This window comes from Narcine bancroftii, chromosome 2 (genome assembly GCF_036971445.1).
Source record: "Narcine bancroftii isolate sNarBan1 chromosome 2, sNarBan1.hap1, whole genome shotgun sequence".
Classification (NCBI taxonomy): domain Eukaryota; kingdom Metazoa; phylum Chordata; class Chondrichthyes; order Torpediniformes; family Narcinidae; genus Narcine; species Narcine bancroftii.
In genome coordinates this window covers 82,596,761-82,616,947 of record NC_091470.1, presented here as the reverse complement: position 1 = coordinate 82,616,947, position 20,187 = coordinate 82,596,761, and the positions used below count along the sequence as shown (strand labels likewise).

The window sequence follows — 20,187 nt, the reverse complement described above, 5'->3', positions numbered from 1 at the left end:
TCAAAAGCTAAAGACATAAGAAATGGACAGATATCTGCACCTTTTCATTTAACTAGATCTAGTAGGCATGGGTGTCCACTATCACCAGCTATATTTATTTTAGCACTTGCAGAACTGATTCGATCTGACCCTGATATTAAAGGTTTTAAAATTAGCTGAGAGGAATACAAGATTAATTTATTTAATGTATTAATTTACTTCATAGAACCAGAAGATCCATTATGTAAACTATATTTAAGATTAAAAGAATATGGGATAGTATTCAGTTATAAAGTAAATTGGGATACAAGTGAAATTCTGCCTCTAACTAGTGGTGACTATACTCAGTGTCAAAGGGACACCCAATTTAAAAGGCTGATAAATGGAATAAAATATTTAGGAATAAGGGTAGATAATAATTTAAATAATCTTCTTAAATTATTCCCCTTGAGAAAATTGTTGAAGATTTGAAAAAATGGATGGATTTGCCAATAACATTATTCAGAAGAGTTAATTGTATAAAAATGAATATATTTCCAAGAGTGCAATATCTTTTTCAAACATTGCTTATATCCCTGCCACAAATTTTTTTCAGGAATTAAATAAATATGTAAGAAAATTTTTTTGTAAGGGCAAGATGTTAAGGGTTTCTTTAGAAAAAAAACCATATAAATATGAACTAGGAAGTCTACAATTTCCAAAGTTTAAAAATTATTATAAGGCAACACAAATGAGATTTTTCTCTTTTCAAAGAGGGAGAGAAACTAACATTGATTAAGGAAGAGATGGAAAAGATAGGAGAGAAGACACCAGAAGATTTCATATATAAATGGGAGCCAAGATTGATATTTGGTGACAGGGAAACTCCATGGTTGAAACATTTGATTAATATATGGTATAAAGCAAATACTGAAATGGGAACGAGGAACCCTGATTTAGCTAAAATCCCCTTGAATCAAAACAGACTTATCCCATTTACAATGAATAATCAACTTTTGAATATTTGGTTCATATAAGTAATTGTAAACATGGAAGATTAATATGAAGAAATTTAATATCATTTGAACAATTAAAAAATAAATACAATATAGGATACAAAATAATACAATATTTTGTTATCAAATAAAAGCACATTTACGAGTAGTGAAATGGAAATTAGGATTGGTAATAGATCTATTAAGAACTTTATCTCAGCCATGTATATATTATTGCAAAAGGGAACTCAAAAGCAGGAAATTCATAGATCTTGATAGAGATGAGAGACAGTCTTAAATATTATTATTGGGGAGAAAAATCAGTCAGAACTATATCAAGATAGTATGACAAATGCTATAAATGTTAGATATAAATTGGTTCAGTATAATTTTTTACATCAACTATGTCTTATCCCACAAAAATTAAATAGATTGAAGTTAGATCTTTCAGATCAATGTTTTGGATGTAGCCAAGTGATTCATACTTTTTACATTCTACATGCTCATGTTCAAAATTGAGACCAATTACAAACTTTTTTGAAGCAAGTGTTATGGACCAAGAGTACCCCAAAACCCAGCAGCAATAGATATTCACCAAGACAAATGGTTACTTTTACAAAAGTTGCTTTTAATTATCTTTAAACATGGAAACAGAATCACTATTGACTAAACTAACTTAACTTAACCCCCTGCTAATTCTAAGCGCACGTGTATGTAATGTGTGTGTAAGTTCAGAAACGTTCTTTGATTCACAGTCCAATCTCACTTCTCATTCCTCCAAGTTCACTGGTTGCAGGCAATTCTTATATTGTGCACAGTGTAAGGCTCCACCAGGCTTTGGTGCTTGAAAGGTAAATGGTTACCACTCAGGAAGGTTCTTTTTGGTTTTCAGAGAGAGATTTGTTGTACGCTGGACTCCCAGCCACTTCAGTGTCTTGCCGAAGAAACTTGCCCCTTCAGGGTTCTCCAGATGATAACCTCTTTCCACAGAGTTCCTTTTTGTTTCCCTTATTTCAAGTGAAACATTAGACAGCCAGTCCTCTTTACATGAACCACAAGGGCTTTGACCAGGCTGAACTAAGCACTCACAACCCATCTTCCAAATGGGGGTTTCCACAAGCTTGTCATTGCCCTGTTCCAGTTCCAGTGCTGCTGGTACTGTTTGTAACACTGTAGAACTGATCTCTCTGTCTGTCTATCTCTCTCTCTCAGAGAGAAAGCCTGTTTTACTCTTTCTGCTTGCAAAACCACATGATCCTCTTAGAACAGCAAGTTCCCTTCCAGATAGAATGCGGCTCTGACATGGTCTTTCATCAGTTGCCTTTTCGTAAACAACAATCTATTAGTGAAGTCTCTTGGGCACTCTCCAAGAGGCTCCGCAAAGGCTCTGAGGCCCCAACATGTCTAGCATTAGCAGAGCTCCAGTATTTCAAATAAGATCTGTTTTAAAGTGTTTGTATGTGACCTACACTAATAATACCTGCCCCAATTTAGCTCCCAAAAACATATCTATATTCTGTCACACAAATCACAGGATTTAAATTTCCACAGGATGCAATGTTGTTTTTACTGGGTAATATTTCAGGGATAAGACCAAAATTGAAACTGAATTTATATCAAAAAGAATTTGTAAAAATTGCATTAGCAGTTGCAAGAAAATGTGTGAAATGGAAATCGGATTGTCATTTGGGTTTGGAAAGATGGCACATGGAAATTCATAGCTGTACACTTCTTGAAAAGATTACATATAATTTGAGAAATAAATATGATACATTTTTGAAAAATTGGTGCTCATATTTACATATTGTAGGTATAAATGGACTTTCCTAAACCTCATGAAACCTTGTTAACTCCTTAGAATAAATAAACAAATAGAACTGAAGAAGGTTAGAATCTAGTGAAAGACAACCAGGTTTACTTTTTTCTTTTCAATTTTATTCTTTTTCCTTCTCTCTTTCTTCCTTTCTTTTCTCTCCCTTTTTGGGCTATTATTTGGGGGAGGGGGTTGGGAGGGTTTATATCTTGGTAGTTTTATTGAACTCTCATGTATAATGGATTTGATGTGATTACATTATTTTGTAATTTGACATAAATACATGTATGAAAAATTTAAATAAAATATTAAAAAAGGGGGTCCCAGGAGTGTGTCAGTATATATGGGGGTTCCTGGTAGTGTGGATTCTGGGTCCGCAGGGTGCTCGCATGAAATGACTGACTTCAACAACAGTCTTGGTTGGATCATTCTTTAATCTGCAGATTGGGTTACTTTCATTCACCGCTTCTACTGAAATGCCATTCAAGAGTCAGTGTTAAAGGTTTCCTCGAACAACTACAATACATTCTCTTTTATCCTGATCTGTAGCATGCTGTATAATGTTACACCAGTCATAAAAGACCTCATCTTTTCATATCCAATAGTCAGTTCCTCGCATATACAAAGTATCTCTAAGTTAGTACGCTTGCTGTATAATATTTTACCTATCATAAGGAATCTTTAAAATTCAGTGTCACTAAAGGACAATGACTCTCAAAATGCTCGTAAATTTGTGCTGGAAGAAAAGTCTCCATTTCCCGATGACCTTTTTAAACAAGGTGGCTGAATCACCTTGGGTGCGTGCCACAACATCCAATCCAGGACAAAAGAATCATCATGGTATACTTTCCTCAGTGCATCAGGAGAAGTTTGATGGAGCTTGAAGGGTAAGGAGCTCGTGGACCTCTTTATCTTCCCAATTTGTAGGTTTTGCAAACAAGACTCTTGGAGTTTGCCAAGGTGGAATAACGGATGAATTCAGCCACTAAAGTTGGAATTCGAGGGCCAAACCCATCAGGACCATTGCCTGAAGAGGACGCACAAAATCAGTGAACCGGTGCGGACTCGAAAGGCCAACATGGCCTGTTTCCTCTCCGTAAATGGTTATATGGTTATAAGGCCGCAGCTTATCAATACTAGTAGCTAGTTTCTCGCATATGCAAAGTCTCCGGGTGCCAATCAGTGCAGGTGTATATCAAAAAGTGCTCTATTGTTCATTCAGATGCTGCTGCGACCTTCATTGCTCTGACATATTTTGTGTCAGCCTTTTGCTAATTTATTTCTTCTGCTGTTTTTCCATCATTTTGCAAAGCCCGACTACACTATACCAGCCCCTCGCTCTACCTACAGTTTAGCCAACTTCCTCAGTAGTGTGTCAGTGTTTACTGGGGTCCCCAGGAGTGTTACCATGTTTACAGGGGTCTAGGGAGTATGTCAGTATTTACAGGGGTCTAGGGAGTGTGTCAGTGTTCACAGGGGGTCCACAGGAGTATGTCAGGGTTTACAGGGAGTCCACAGGAGTGTGCCAGTATTTACAGTGGTCTAGGGAGTATGTCAATGTTTACAGGGGATCCACGGGAGTGTGTTAGTGTTTACGGGGGGTCTACAGGAGTGTACCAGTGTTTACAGGGGTCAAGGGAATGTGTCAGTGTTTATAGGGGATCCACGGGAGTATGTTAGTGTTTACGGGGGGTCTACAGGAGTGTACCAGTGTTTACAGGGGTCAAGGGAGTGTGTCAGTGTTTACAGGAGGTCTAAGAAGTGTGTCAGTATCTACAAGCGGTCTTGAGAATGCACCAGTATTTACAGAGCTCCTGGACAGGGTCAGTGTTTACAGAGGCTCATGAGAGTGTATCATTGTTTACCAGTGTCCACAGGAGTGTGTCAGTGTCTACATGGGTCTGGGGAGTGTATCAGATCTACAGGGATCCTATTTCTAGGATTGATGTTTTCAAGGGTTCCCAGGAGTGTGTCAGTGTTTTCAGGGGTCCTCAGGAGTGTTATTGTTTACTGGCGAACTAAGGAATGTGTCAGCATTTACAGGTGTCACATATATGTATCAGTGTTTACAGGGGTCCCAGGAAGGTGTCAGTGTTTACAGAGGTACCAGAAAGGTGTCAGTGTTAACAGTGGTGGTAGGGGAAGGGGTCCCTGGGAGTGTTAGTATATACAGAGGTCCCCGGGAGTGTGTCAGTGTTTACTGGGGTTTCTGAGAGTGTGTCAGTGTTTAGAGTTCCCAGTAATGTCCTCGGGTTTACACTCCCAGAGGCCACTGAGAGTGTGTCAATTTGTATCAGGGAACTAGGGAGTGTGCCAGTTTTACAGGGGATCTGCAGAAGTGCGTCAGATTTTACAGGGGGTTGCCTGGGAGTGTATCAGTGTTTACAAGGTTCCCGAGAGTGTGTCACTGTTTACGAGGTTCCTGGGCATGTGTCAGTGTTTAAAAGGGGGTCCTCGGGAGTGTGTCAGTGTTTACTATACAGGATGTCCTTTGTAGATCTTTAGTCCAGTTTAGATTGGATTGGCCCCAGTTCAGTCCACTTGGGAGTGTCCTCTCTACCTTGGCTGAGTCCACTCACCTCTCCCTTGTCTCAGAGCTGGTATCCTGATTGTATGTGAGGTTGTGGCCTGACACCCACCAATTGTTCAGGAGAGACAGCAGCTCCCTGCAAAGCCTATCCATGCTCCTTTGTTTCCCGTTGGCCGGAGACGGATGTGGGCAACACGAGGGATGGGGTCACCTGTGAAACCTCTGTGTTCACCAGTTCCTCCCGGCCTCCCCACGCACAGCTTATTTTGGAGTCTCACCTCACCTCTATGTCCCACAGCTCTGCCTCTTCAGCTCGAAATGTGGAAGAAGAGGAAAGCCCAGCGTCTGAAGATTTCAGCTCCTGCCAACTTCCAACACAGGGTCCACACCTCCTTTGACCCGGAGTGCCAGACGTTCATCGGCCTCCCCAAGCAATGGCAGGGGCTGGTGGCAAATGGGACGGATCGGCCTAAACCCCTGGTGGACCGGTCCAGCATAACGCCCCTGGAGATCACACCCCTGAAGGTAATGTGCTATGTGGCGTGTGGGAGGGGCAACAATAAGGGTGGAGGGAAGTGAAGCCCCATCGTGCACTGAGGGTGGGAGCAGTCCCCACTGAAAGCAAGGTGTGGGTGAGGATGGAGCATCGCTGGGTGCAGGGCATAACTGAGAGGGCATTGGCCTAAGAAACCCTGTTGTCTGTAGCACCAGTTGGAACTGATGAGAATAATTTATTGACACATACAATGTTCAGATGTAATAAAATATTTGTTTTTGGGCAGGATGGAGGTCTTTTAAACGTGAGATTTTGAGGGTACAAAATCTTTGTTCCTGTTAGGTTAAAAGGCAGGGTCAAAAGTTTGAAGGAGTCATGGTTTACAAGGGATATTGGAAACTTGGTTCGAAAAAAGAGGGAGACTTACAATAAACATAAGAAACAAGGAATAAAGGAGATGCGTAGAGAATGCAGTGAATGTAAAATAAATCTTGAGAAAGAAATAAGAAAGGCTAAAAGAAGGTATGAGGTGACTTTAGCAAATAGGGTGAAAATAAATCCAAAAGGTTTCTAAAAATATGTTAATAGCAAAAGGAGAGTGAAGGATAAAATTAGTCCCTTAGAGAATCAGAGAATCAACTGTGTGTGGAGCCAAATGAGATGGGGGAGATTTTGAACAAGTTCTTTTCTTCAGTATTCACTAAGGAGAAGGATATTGAATTGTGTGGGGTAAAGGAAGCAAAGTGGGTAGTTATGGAAACTGTAGTGATTAAGAAAGAGGAAGTACTAGAGCTTTTGAAGTATATAAAAGTGGATAAGTCTCCAGGTCTGACCGGATTTCCCCCAGGACCTTCAGAGAAGTTATTGAGAAAATAGCAGAGGCTCTGACGGTGATTTTTCAAATGTCATTAGAGACAGGTATAAAAAGGGTTCGAGGAGCAAACCAGCAGTTATCAGCCTGTAAGTTTGACATTTGTGGTAGGTAAGTTAATGGAAAGTGTTCTTAGAGATAATATATATAAGTATTTGGAGAGACAGGGTCTGATCAGGAATACTCAACGCGGGTTTGTGCGTGGAAGGTCATGTTTAACCAACCTTGTTGAATTTTTTGAAGTGGTAACTAGGAATGTTGATGAGGGTAGAGGAGTGGATGTTGTCTATATGGACTTCAGTAATGCCTTCGATAAGGTTCCACGTGGAAGGTTAGTTAGGAAGGTTCACGCGCTAGATATTAACTTTGAGATAGTCAAATGGATTCAACTGTGGCTAGAAGGTAGATGCCAGAGAGTCGTATGGATAACTGTTTGTACAGGCTGGAGGTACAAGGACTGCCTAAAGAAATCTCTTGGTGCCTGCCACATTGACCACCGCCAGTGGGCTGATATCGCCTCAAACCGTGCATCTTGGCGCCTCACCGTTCGGCGGGCAGCAACCTCCTTTGAAGAAGACTGCAGAGCCCACCTCAATGACAAAAGACAAAGGAGGAAAAACCCAACACCCAACCCCAACCAACAAATGTTCCCCTGCAACCACTGCAACCGTGTCTGCCTGTCCCGCATCGGACTTGTCAGCCACAAACGAGCCTGCAGCTGACGTGGACATTTACCCCCTCCATAAATCTTCGTCCGCGAAGCCAAGCCAAAGGAAGAAGAGGCTGGAGGCTGGTAACAATGGTGTGCCTCAGGGTCCTTTACTGTTTTTCATTTACATTAATGATCTGGATGTTGAGGTGGTAAATTGGATTAGTAAATATGTGGATGATACTAAAATAGATGGAATTGTGGATAATGAAAAAGGTTTTCAAAGATTGCAGGAGGATTTGGACTGCTTAGAAGATGCCGAAAGATGGCAGATGGAGTTTAATGCTGATAAGTGTGAGGTGCTTCATTTTGGAAGGATAATTAAAACAGGACATGGATAGTAAATGGGAGGGCACTGAGGAATGCAGTGGAGCAGAAGAACTAGGATTAATGGGTTATCATTCCCTGAAGGTAGAATCTCGTGGATAAGGTGGTGAAGAAGGCTTTTAGTATGCTGGCCTTTATAAATCAAAGCATAGAATGCAGGAGTTGGGAAGTGACGTTGAAACTGTTCAAGGCATTGGTGAAGCCAAATTTGGAATACTGTATGCAGTTCTGGTCACTGAATTGTAGGATGGATATCAGCAAGTTAGAGAGAGTGCAGAGAAAATTTACGAAAATGTTGCCTAGGTTTCAGAATCTAGATTACAAAGAAAGATTGAACAGATTAGGTCTTTATTTCCTTGGAGCATAGAAGGTTGAGGGAGGATTTGATAGAGGTATTTAAGATTATGAGGGGGATAGATAGAGTAGATGTGGATAGGCTCTTCCCCTTGAGGGTAGGAGAGATTGAAACAAGTCATGAGTTGAGAGTAAGGAGCAAAAGTTTAGAAGTAACATGAGGGGGAACTTCTGTACTCAGAGTGGTGGCTGTGCGGAATGAGCTTCCGGGAGAAGTAGTGGTGGCAGGGTCCATTTTGTCATTTAAGGAAAAATTGGAGAGGTATATGGATGGGAGGGGAATGGAGGGTTATGGGCAGGGTGCAGGTAAGTGGGACTAGAGGAGAGTACTTGGATCGGTGTGGACTAAAAGGGCTGAGATGGCCTGTTTCCGTGCTGTAATGGTTATATGGTTATAAAAGCATCAACAGATAAATATTCACAGTTATGGCAGGTGCTGATTTAGTGCAGTGAAGGGGGGGGTGAACTACTTCACATCATGTTGTCACTAGAATACTGGTGGACTCACTTTACCCCTTTCACACTGAGATCCCAGTAAATTGACATGTCAACGACCTGTGTTTAAAGCTGGGTTGGATTGGAGCGTTCACACTGAACCAAGAGAAGCCGGGTCAGTTCGAACTTTTACATAGAATCCCAGCATCCTGGTGCAAAAGAAGTTAGAACCTGCAGCGTGACTGTGCTGGTGTCCTGGGAAGGCGAGTAAACCTTTTACACTGGAGCCGATGTGAAACGCATCGGCTCTGATACTACCTATCTTGGCAGGCGAGTACAGGGATGAAAATGAGCCCCCCCCCCCCCCCCCCAATACCCTGTTCATCACGTTTACACAGGTAAGTAAAAGGTGATTAAATAGCATCTTTCACGGGCAGGGTGAAAGGGCCAAAACTTCAGACCTTGGGCTCGTGGTTGGGTTTGGAAACATTGAATTCAGGTTGACATCACTGGGAAGGGTGTGCACCAAGCACCATGTGATAGGGGCACAGCATGCTCAGGCATAGCGATGTGTCTGCATGCTGGTCAGGGTGCAAGGTTCCTCATCTGTCCCTGCCTGGGTGCTCTCGGAGAAACCTTGGGTGATCTCACACCCCTGGAGCATAGCTTCTGCCTGGCCTTCCAGGAGCCTGTGTTACCCCTCTCCTGCCCCACCATGATCCACGCGTGAACCCCGTCCTGCCCCGTGCAACTTATCCTGCCCGCACGACTCCCGTCCTGCCCCCTGTGGCCCTTGCATCGATTCCTTACTTTGACTGTCCTGAAAGGTGCTCTGTATCTGAGCTTGGATCTTCGAGTGCAGAATTCTTCACTGGGTTCCTTCTCACACCTCTTGCTCAGCAGCCAGAGCCACATCTTAGGTATCTGATGGTGCCATGGCAGGTTAGGATGGGGACTGGAGCAAATAGGGGAACGAGAGAATGGAGGGCACATACTATAATCTCAGTGTGATGGCCAGCCATGGAAGTTATTTTATGACAGTGAGCATTCTTTCAGTACGTGGAGCTGATGGGCACAGATGTTGAGTGAGGGCAATCACTTATGTTCCTGCCAGGGGATCTATTTGTGGAGTTTCTGGGTCGAAGTGCCTTGGTTGCTGATGGTGTACATGGACTGTGGGACGTGGGGCTGGGAGCAGTGGCCACCCTGACTCTGTGCAATGGGCACACAAGAGTGCGTAGAGGACCTGATTCATAGACACTGGGCTGCTGTGGAAAATCGGGATGTAAGGATGCTACTTTTTCTTGTGCATGAACTTGTGTTCTTGGTAACTGTTTACAGGGGATGCTGTCATGCTTCAGAACATAATAGGAGAGGATATTAGCCATCTGGCCTGTTGAGCCTACTCTACTACTTAATTGGATGGTGGCTAATCTGGCTGTGGTCTCAGCTCCACATACATGTTCCCCATAGCCCCTAATTCCTCAACTACGCCAACCTCTACCGACCTGTGTCTTAACTATATTCAGTGAGGCAACCTCCACTGCTTCTGGGATCAGACCTGTGGAATGTAAGGCGCCATTTGTAAGGAGTTCTCCCCTGTCCCGTGGATTTCCTCCGGGTGCTCCAGTTTCTTCCCACATTCCAAGGATGTACAGGATCAGAAGATTAATGGGTCACATGGGTGTATTTGGGCAGCATGTGCTCATGGGCCACAAGGGCCTGTTTCTGTATGGTAGCTCTGAATTAAATTAAAGACAGAGATGTGGAGGACCTGTTTCTCTGAGAGAGCAGTGAGCCCGAGGAATTCTCTGCCCGAAGGAACAATCAAGGCTTCATTGTTTAAATGCTTTTAAGATTCAGACAGGCCTTAGCCGGAGAACTAAGGGTTATGGAGAATGGGGAGCTGAATCCAAGGCCTTGATGTCATGGAAAGGCGGAGAAAGCTCGATGGACCAAATGTACTCCTGTTTTTTGTGTTCTAAACTATTGTAAGAGGGATGTTGGTGTTTTGTAAAGATCTCTGAGTTGGGTATACTGGATTGGTAATTAGGATGGTACAGCAGGTAGTGATGCTGCCTCATGGTCCAGCGACACAGTTTCGATCTTGACCACTGGTACTGGCTGAGTGGAGTTTGCGTGTTCCACCCTTTGACTGCATGGCCTACCCCTCCATCTCTGGGTGCTCTGATTTCCTCCCTCATCCCAAAGGGCTGCGGGTTGGTAAATTCAGTGGCCTCTGTCGCTTGCCCTAAGAGTAGATGAGTGGCTGGACAACAGGAGAAGTTGATGGGTGTCCAACAGAGAGAACAGGTTACAGGAGAGAGGTGGGGGGTGCACTGATAAAATTCAAATCCAGCTCGCCAACCCATATTTAATACAGCAGTTAAAACACAGCACAGTGGGAAGCATTCACTGATTCTGCAACATAGATTCACCAAGGGCTGTGAGAAAATATGAAAAAGATGGAAAGATAGACCCTCCCCTGGACCTTGATCTTAATGGCTATGTCTCTTTCCCTCCTTTCATTGCTTCTGTTGTTTGTTTCATTGCACAGCCCATTGTCTGTGGAAACGCTGCTGCAACGAAGAGTTACCTGACAGGACTGCTGTCTGACCTGCAGAATCTCTCGGTTACGAGGTCCAATTCCTTACGGAGAAACACCATTTGTTCATCCCAGGGGAAAGAGTGGCCACTGAGGAGGAGCAACGAAGCAACTGTTCAGGAAATGCTGCAGAAGCTGCCGAACTACACGGGCTTCCCTTCAGCTCAGAAGGCAGATGGTGAAGGGAAGAATGGGAGTCCCCCCACGAGGCTGGCACTTTCGAAGACTCAGCGTCTGCAACAGAACGGCAAAGGGGCTCACAAGCCCAAAGCAACCCACAACCTGACCATCCCCTCCCTGGAGTATGAGCGACAGAGGACAAATTCTGTTCATCACTTACAAAGCCTCCCACCGGGCAGAATTCCAGAGAGTCCCGACTCTCTGCGGAGGGCGAGGGTGTCAAGAACAGGACGAAGGAATAGCATGGGCTGGAGACCCATGTCGTGCTTCCTTTTTCAGTCCAGCCCAAAGCAAATAAGGGATCAGAATTTGGGCACCTTCCAGCCGGCACGTGGCACCCTAGACAACCGACTCAGTGTAGCATCGTCAGCAGACCCCTCACTAGACCCTTTATCAACCAGCCAGAGTCAGGTAAGAGATGGGAGTCCGAGTGAATCTCAGTGCCCCTCAGAGTGGGACAATATCTCTGTCCGAGATACAAATGTTCACATTCTGAAACATGTTCTACTTATCAGCACAGGAAGAAGATGCTTCATGGATGGCACCCTGGGTGGGGGGTGGGGGGGAAAGTTAAGACACGGTGAGGTCATAATTCTTCCTGCACCAAGGTAAATAGGAAAAGTCCAGTGTAAAATCAGGATGCAAGGATGTGGAATATCTGGTAGAACCCTAAATGACACCTGCTAAAGAACACAGAGGTACAAAGTTCTACAGCACAAAGATGGTCCTTCTGCCCTTCTTGTCCGTGCCAACCACAATGTTTATCTCTGCAAGTTCTCTTTGCTTGTACTAGGCAGGTATCCCTTTACACTTGTCCTGTCCATGCACCTGTCCAAATGCCCTTTAAACTTTGATTACCCACCACCCTCCATGTGGAAACTTTGCCCCCCCCCCACCGATTTCCTTTAAATTTCTCCCCTATCAACTTGAACCAATGCCTATAGTTTTAGACTCATCCAAGATAGCAGATCTATAGTTATGTAGCATGGAAACAGGCCCTTTGTCCCAATTCATCGATATTGACCAAGTTGTCTACCTGAGTTAGTCCCACGCCTGCATTTGGCCCTTATCCCTCCTCAACCTTTTCTACCCATGTATCCGTTTAAACATTGTAATTATCCCTGCCTCTACCCCCACCTGAGGCAGCTCATTCCACACACCCATCAGCCTCGTGTGTGAGAAATGGTCCCTTGTACCTTTAAATCTTTCTCTTCTTACCATTAACCTATGCCCTCTAGTTTTTTTTTGTCTCCACTACCCTGGGGGAAAAAAAAACATGGCTATTCACCTTATCCACATCCCTCATGATTTATACATAATATATATATATATATATATATATACACTGTTTTTCACCCTTCAGTTTTCAATGCACCAGATGAAAATGCCCCAGCCTATCCAGTCTCTATTTATAACTCCACTGCCAGTAACAGCCTCATAAATCTTCTCTGCATTCTTTGCTGCTTTATGTCATCTATCCTAGAGCCATCATTGCCCTTCCTAATTTTATAAACATCAGTCAGGTCACCCCTGTCTCCTACGTTTCATTGAGAATAAACCCAGCCTATCCAATCACTCCTTCTGAGTAAAGCAAACATGAACCCAGTCGACTGGCTGAAGAGGCAACTCAGCTGTAACCAGTAGCTAGAGGCCACCACCTTGTGGGAGGTGCCAGCGATGGCTAATGTCGTTGGCCGTTTTCCCAAGAATGTAATTCATGTTTTCAAATATTGCCAAATTAGCAGGGTGTGACAATGCACAGGATATTTCCGTGGGGGGTGGGGGGGAAGGCTACTGGAGATGGTAAATAAGAGAGAGATTAACTTGGCTGTGGCACATATAATGAGAAATACATTTTTAAAATAGGTAGGGCACATCCAGGAAATAGTGAATAGAAGGTGTCACCAGAAAGTATCTCATTAGGCGCTTTCAAGCTGCCTTGTAAAATGGGGTTAACTGGGCAATTTTCCCGGTTAGTGCCACACTTACAAGGCTGTTTGAAAGGATCCAACCCGGTCAGCAGGCTCTAAAATCAACCGGATCCCTGTCCTACCCAGGGAATCCAGTTAAACTTACTTAGGTCGCATCCACCGTCGGCTTGAAAGCACAAATGGCCGACCCGGTTATGCCTGCAACATCAGCGCTTGTGCGCTGGCACAGGAAAACCGCTGCTGAAGGGTCTGCTGTGATCGGGGGGGAGAGAGGGGTCGCTGCCACGGGGGGGGGGCACAATTGGGGGGGAGTTAGGTTGCTGCCACAATGGGGGAGTGGGGGGGAAGCCACGATCGCTGGGGGCTGAGGGATCGGCTGCCACGGTGAGGAGAAGGGTCAGGGGGCGACTGACGACTGGTGGGGGAGGGGGCAGGGAGCCTTACTGATAGTTTCCCTGAGGGCGTGCTGTGTCAATTACTGCATTATTGCGGTGGTGGGATCCCCTTCAAATGGCCAGGTTGGCGATTTAATGGGTCTATCCCCCCCACAGCTTAAAAGGTGCAGGAAGCACCTTTGCCCCATTAATCACACCCGGGTCCCAGGAAGGCTACACAGGGGCTGCAGCTTATAAGCGCCTACTGAGATCGGAAGGGAACCAGCTTAACTCTCAGATAAACTGATATAGGCAAATGAATCAGGAAATGATGAGAGTAAAGACAGGACACGTTGGCACATGAAGTAATGTAACAGGTTATCTACAGAAATGCAGCATCATGCACCTCCATGTGGCTGCACATCCAATGCATGTAATTATAAAAAATAATGATATAGCACAGTAAAAGGCTCTTTCAGCCCATGAAACCCATGCTCCCCAGTTCCACCCATATACCAACCGCATGAGCTTTTGGAGGGTTGGCGGGGGGGGGGGAACTGAGTGATGGAGCAGGTTGGTGGGGTCAGCTTTGTAGCGAGGGCAAGTTTTACAATGTGTGGTTGGAGTTGGGAGACAATGCTACCACTGTGCCAGGAATAGAAACCTGATTGGGTCGATGTTTAGAATGATGGGCACTGATGACCATCCTTATGGAAGGTAAATCGATGTTTCTTTCACTGCTCCCCCTCTGCAATCCCTGCTTCTCCCAAGCTCTATGACTATGTGATCACTCAGATTTGCTTTTTAAAAATTTTACATTTAAATTAAATTTTAAATTTTAAATTTAGACATATAGCACAGTAACAAGCCATTTTTTTTTTAAATTTTTTATTTTTCACACCATAAATCACATTAGCCATGATATACACTTTTTCTTTTTCACACATATACAGTGACTTTTTCTCCCCCCCCCACTCCTCCCAAGCCACCCCCCCACCCCCACCCCTCTCATCCATTTTAAGTATACAATCTAGGTTGCATTAAACCAGTCAGACAATGTTGTCATTCAACAAAAATACACCAGAAATTCTACTGAGTCCATTCTTTTCTTTCCTTCTCCTTCCATCAACTTAGGTAATGTTTGCCCCCGGTAGGTTTTCGCTATTGTATTTAATGTAAGGCTCCCATACTTGTTCGAATATTTCAATATTATTTCTTAAACTATATGTTATTTTTTCTAATGGAATACATTTATTCATTTCTATATACCATAGTTGTATTTTCAAATTATCTTCCAATTTCCAGGTTGACATAATACATTTTTTTGCTACGGCTAGAGCTATCTTAACAAATCTTTTTTGTGCATCCTCCAAATCAATTCCAAATTCTTTGTTTTTTATGTTACTTAGGAGAAAGATCTCTGGATTCTTTGGTATATTGTTTTCTGTTATTTTATTTAATATCTGATTGAGATCATCCCAAAATTTTTCTACTCTCTTACATGTCCAGATTGCATGAATTGTTGTTCCCATTTCTTTTTTACATCGAAAACATCTATCAGATACTGTTGGGTCCCATTTATTTAACTTTTGCGGTGTAATGTATAGTCTGTGTAACCAATTATATTGTATCATACGTAGCCTCGTATTTATTGTATTTCTCATCGTTCCAGAACATAATTTCTCCCATGTTTCCTTTTTTATCTTTATATTTAAATCTTGTTCCCATTTTTGTTTAGTTTTACCATTTGTTTCCTCATTCTCCTTTTCTTGCAGTTTAATATACATATTTGTTATAAATCTTTTGATTAACATTGTATCTGTAATCACATATTCAAGGTTACTTCCCTCTGGTAAACTCAAATTGCTTCCTAATTTATCCTTCAAGTAGGATCTCAGTTGGTAATATGCCAGCGCTGTATCTCCAGTTATATTGTACTTATCTCTCATTTGTTCAAAGGATAAGAATCTACTTCCTGAAAAACAATTTTCTATTCTTTTAATCCCTTTTTTTTCCCATTCTCTAAAGGAAAGGTTATCTATTGTAAAAGGGAGTATCTTATTTTGCGTCAATATTAGTTTTGGTAATTGATAATTTGTTTTATTTCTTTCTACATGAATCTTCTTCCAAATATTGAGGAGATGATGTAATACTGGAGAAGTTCTATGTTGTACCAATTTTTCGTCCCATTTATATAATATGTGTTCAGGTATCTTTTCCCCTATTTTATCTAATTCTAATCTCGTCCAGTCTGGTTTTTCCCTTGTTTGATAAAAATCTGATAGGTATCTTAATTGTGCGGCTCTATAATAATTTTTAAAGTTTGGCAATTGTAAGCCTCCTTGTTTATACCATTCTGTTAATTTATCTAGTGCTATCCTCGGTTTCCCCCCTCTCCATAAAAATTTCCTTATTATTTTCTTTAACTCTTTGAAGAATTTTTCTGTCAGTTGTATTGGCAATGCCTGAAATAAGTATAATATCCTTGGAAAAATGTTCATTTTAATACAGTTTATCCTTCCTATCAGTGTTAGTGGTAGATCTTTCCAATGCTTTAAATCGTCCTGTAATTTTTTCATTAGTGGATTATAATTGAGTTTATATAATTGGCCTAGATTTTTGTTTATTTGTACACCTAGGTATCTTATTGCCTGCATTTGCCATCTGAATGGAGATTCCTTCTTAAATTTTGAGAAATCCGCATTATTCATAGGCATTGCTTCACTTTTATTTACGTTTATCTTGTAACCCGACACTTCTCCATATTCCTTCAATTTCTTATATAATTCTTTTATTGATTGTTCTGTTAAGTACACTATAACATCATCCGCAAATAGACTGATTTTATATTCCCTGTCTTTTATTTTTATTCCTTTGATATTATTATCTATTCTTATCAATTCTGCTAGTGGTTCTATAGCTAGCGCAAACAATAAAGGTGATAGTGGGCATCCCTGCCGCGTTGACCTGCTTAAGTTAAATTGCTTTGATACATGTCCATTTACTGTCACTTTCGCTAACGGTCCCTTCTATAATGCTTTAATCCAATTAATATACTTCTCCGGTAAACTGAATTTTTGCAATACTTTGAACAAATAATTCCATTCTACTCCGTCGAAGGCCTTCTCTGCGTCTAAAGCAACTGCTACTGCAGGTGCTTTATTTCCTTCTACTGCATGAATTAAGTTAATAAATTTACAAATATTGTCTGTTGTGCGTCTTTTTTTGATAAATCCAGTTTGGTCTAAATTTACCATTTTCGGTACCTGTTCTGCTAATCTGTTTGCTAATAGTTTAGCTATTATCTTATAATCTGTGTTTAGCAAAGATATTGGTCTATATGACGCTGGTGAGAGTGGATCTTTCCCTTGTTTTAGTATTACTGTAATTATTGCTGTTTTACATGAATCTGGTAAGCTTTGTGTTTCATCAATCTGGTTGATTACATCCAGGAGGGGCGGTATTAATAAGTCTTTAAATGTTTTGTAGAATTCTATTGGAAATCCATCCTCTCCTGGTGTCTTATTATTTGGTAATTTTTTTATTATCTCTTGTATTTCTACTGTTCCAAATGGTTCTGTTAATTTATTTTGTTCCTCTATTTGTAGTTTTGGTAGTTCAATTTTAGTCAAAAATTCATCTATTTTCCCTTCTTTCCCTTCGTTTTCAGTTTGGTATAATTGTTCATAGAATTCTCTAAAGTTTTCCTTAATTTCTTTTGGATTATATGTAATTTGTTTGTCTTTTTTCCTTGATGCCAATACCATTTTCTTAGCTTGTTCTGTCTTAAGCTGCCATGCTAGGATTTTGTGCGTTTTTTCACCTAGTTCATAATATTTCTGTTTTGTCTTCATTATATTCTTCTCTACCTTATATGTTTGTAATGTTTCATATTTTATTTTTTTATCCACCAATTCTCTTCTTTTAGTTGTATCTTCCTTCATTGCTAATTTTTTATGTTTACTATTTCCCTTTCCAACTGCTCTGTTTCCTGATTATAGTCCTTCTTCATCTTGGTTACATAACTTATTATTTGCCCTCTAATGAATGCTTTCATTGCATCCCATAGTATAAACTTATCTTCCACTGATTCCGTATTTACTTCAAAATACATTTTTAATTGTTTTTCAATAAATTCTCTAAAATCCTGTCTTTTAAGTAGTATGGGGTTTAATCTCCATCTATACATTCTTGGAGGGATGTCCTCTAGCTTTACTGTCAATATTAAGGGTGAATGGTCCGATAGTATTCTCGCTTTATATTCTGTTTTTCTTACTCTATCCTGCATACTAGCTGATAACAAAAATAGGTCTATTCTTGAGTATGTTTTATGTCTAGCCGAGTAGTATGAGTATTCCTTTTCTTTTGGGTTTTGTTTCCTCCATATATCCAAAAGTTTCATTTCTTGCATTGATTTAATTATAAATTTGGTTACTTTGTTCTTCCTGTTAATTTTTTTCCCCGTTTTATCCATATTTGGATCCAAATTCAGGTTGAAATCCCCTCCTATTAGTATGTTCCCTTGCGTATTAGCTACCTTCAAAAAGATATCTTGCATAAACTTTTGATCTTCTTCGTTAGGTGAATATACATTAAGTAGATTCCAAAACTCCGAATATATCTGACATTTTATCATAACATATCTCCCTGCTGGATCTATTATTTCCTCTTCTATTTTAAATGGCACATTTTTACTAATTAATATAGCCACTCCTCTTGCTTTTGAATTATACGATGCTGCTGTTACATGTCCTACCCAATCTCTCTTTAATTTCTTGTGCTCCAATTCAGTTAAGTGTGTTTCTTGGACAAATGCTATATCAATTTTTTCCTTTTTCAGTAAATTTAGTAGTTTCTTCCTTTTAATTTGGTTATGTATTCCATTAATATTTAAAGTCATATAGTTCAGCGTAGCCATTTTATACTTTGTTTATCTTCTCTTTCCGTTTTTCCATCATTACCTTTCCTCCTTTTCCATTTCTGTTTTCTTATTTTCAACTCTTTATAAGACAACATTCCTACAACATCCAACATTTTCCTTATTCTCCTATTTATATCTTCTTTATCCCCAATCTCCCCTTCCCCTCCTGAGTTGTCCTTTATCCCTTGTCGGACAACCACATCTCCCCTCTCCATTTGGGTTTGCGAATCCACTCACAAGCGTCAACTGATTTTGCAGTGACCGCTATTTCCCCCCACCCAGCCCCCCCAGAAAAGATTTCACTTTTCATATGTAACAAAGGTCACTCTTTTAATTCCCTCCTTATTCTCTCTATTCCATTACCTTCCCTTATTCATTCTTGTCTATACTATCTATATTTTCCTCTAAGTACAGATACCTTCACGTATGCACATTGTATCTATTCACTCTTATACCTCTTTACCCACATACATATCAATCGGGATCATTTTTACTCTCATTACCCGTCTTCATCCCTCAGTCTATTTTTGTAATTATTCTGCAAATTTTCGTGCTTCTTCTGGGTCCGAGAATAGTCTGTTTTGTTGTCCTGGAATAAATATTTTCAATACCGCTGGATGCTTTAGTATAAATTTATACCCTTTCTTCCATAAAATCGCCTTTGCTGTATTGAACTCCTTTCTCTTCTTTAGGAGTTCAAAACTTATATCTGGATAAATGAAGATTTTTTGCCCTTTATACTCCAGTGGTTTGTTGCCCTCTCTTACTTTTTCCATTGTCTTCTCCAGTACCTTTTCTCTTGTAGTATATCTTAGGAATTTTACTACAATAGATCTTGGTTTTTGTTGTGGTTGTGGTTTAGAGGCCAATGCTCTATGTGCCCTTTCTATTTCCATTTCTTGCTGTAGTTCTGGACATCCTAGGGCCTTAGGGATCCAATCTTTTATAAACTCCCTCATATTCTTGCCTTCTTCATCTTCCTTAAGGCCCACTATCTTTATGTTATTTCTTCTGTTATAATTTTCCATTATATCTATTTTTTGAGCTAACAGTTCTTGTGTCTCTATCGCTTTTTTATTAGATTCCTCCAATTTCTTTTTTAAGTCTTCTACCTCCATTTCTGCTGCTACTGCCCGCTCTTCCATCTTGTCCATTTTCTTTCCCATTTCTGTTAAGGTCATATCTATTTTATTCATTTTCTCTTCTGTGTTGTTTATTCTTTTTCTTAAATCATTAAATTCCTGTGTCTGCCATTCTTTAAATGACTCCATGTATCCTTTAATAAGAGAAAGTACCACCTTTATCTTGCCTTTCTCTTCTTCTTCTATTTCTCTGTACTCGTCCTCTTCCTCTTCTTCTTCCTCTGGGTTGGCCATTTGTTGTTTCTTTGTTGCCCTTTTCTTCTCTTCTTTCTTGTTTCCATTGTCTTCTGTGTTCTCTTCTTGCTGCAGGTGTTCTGCAGCTGTCGTTGCCGGCTGTGGAGATCGACTCCCCAGCTGGTCCCCCCTCCCGTCGGTGTGTTTTTTTTCATGCGCATCGCGCATGCGCAAGGAGTCGCGCATGCGGTTGCGCACTTTTACTCGGCTCAGCGAGCCATTTTTGTAGTCCATTATCTACCGACCTGAGGGAGCGGGTTTCTCTCTCCACCGCGGGCCTCTTCGAACAGGTAAGGCCTTCACCTTCTTCCT

The 20,187-nt window shown here is 41.3% G+C and overlaps 1 protein-coding gene across 1 annotated transcript in view; it reads left to right on the top strand.

Moving 5' to 3' along the window:
- Nucleotides 1-20,187, top strand: part of LOC138753828 (serine/threonine-protein kinase PAK 4-like) — a 48,110-nt gene that overhangs the window by 3,590 nt on the left and 24,333 nt on the right. The window contains exons 2-3 of the mRNA XM_069917265.1: nucleotides 5,595-5,821; nucleotides 11,046-11,684. Of these exons, the coding sequence (XP_069773366.1) occupies nucleotides 5,615-5,821; nucleotides 11,046-11,684 (846 nt within the window). The 5' untranslated portion in view covers nucleotides 5,595-5,614. The remainder of the gene's footprint in view (nucleotides 1-5,594; nucleotides 5,822-11,045; nucleotides 11,685-20,187) is intronic.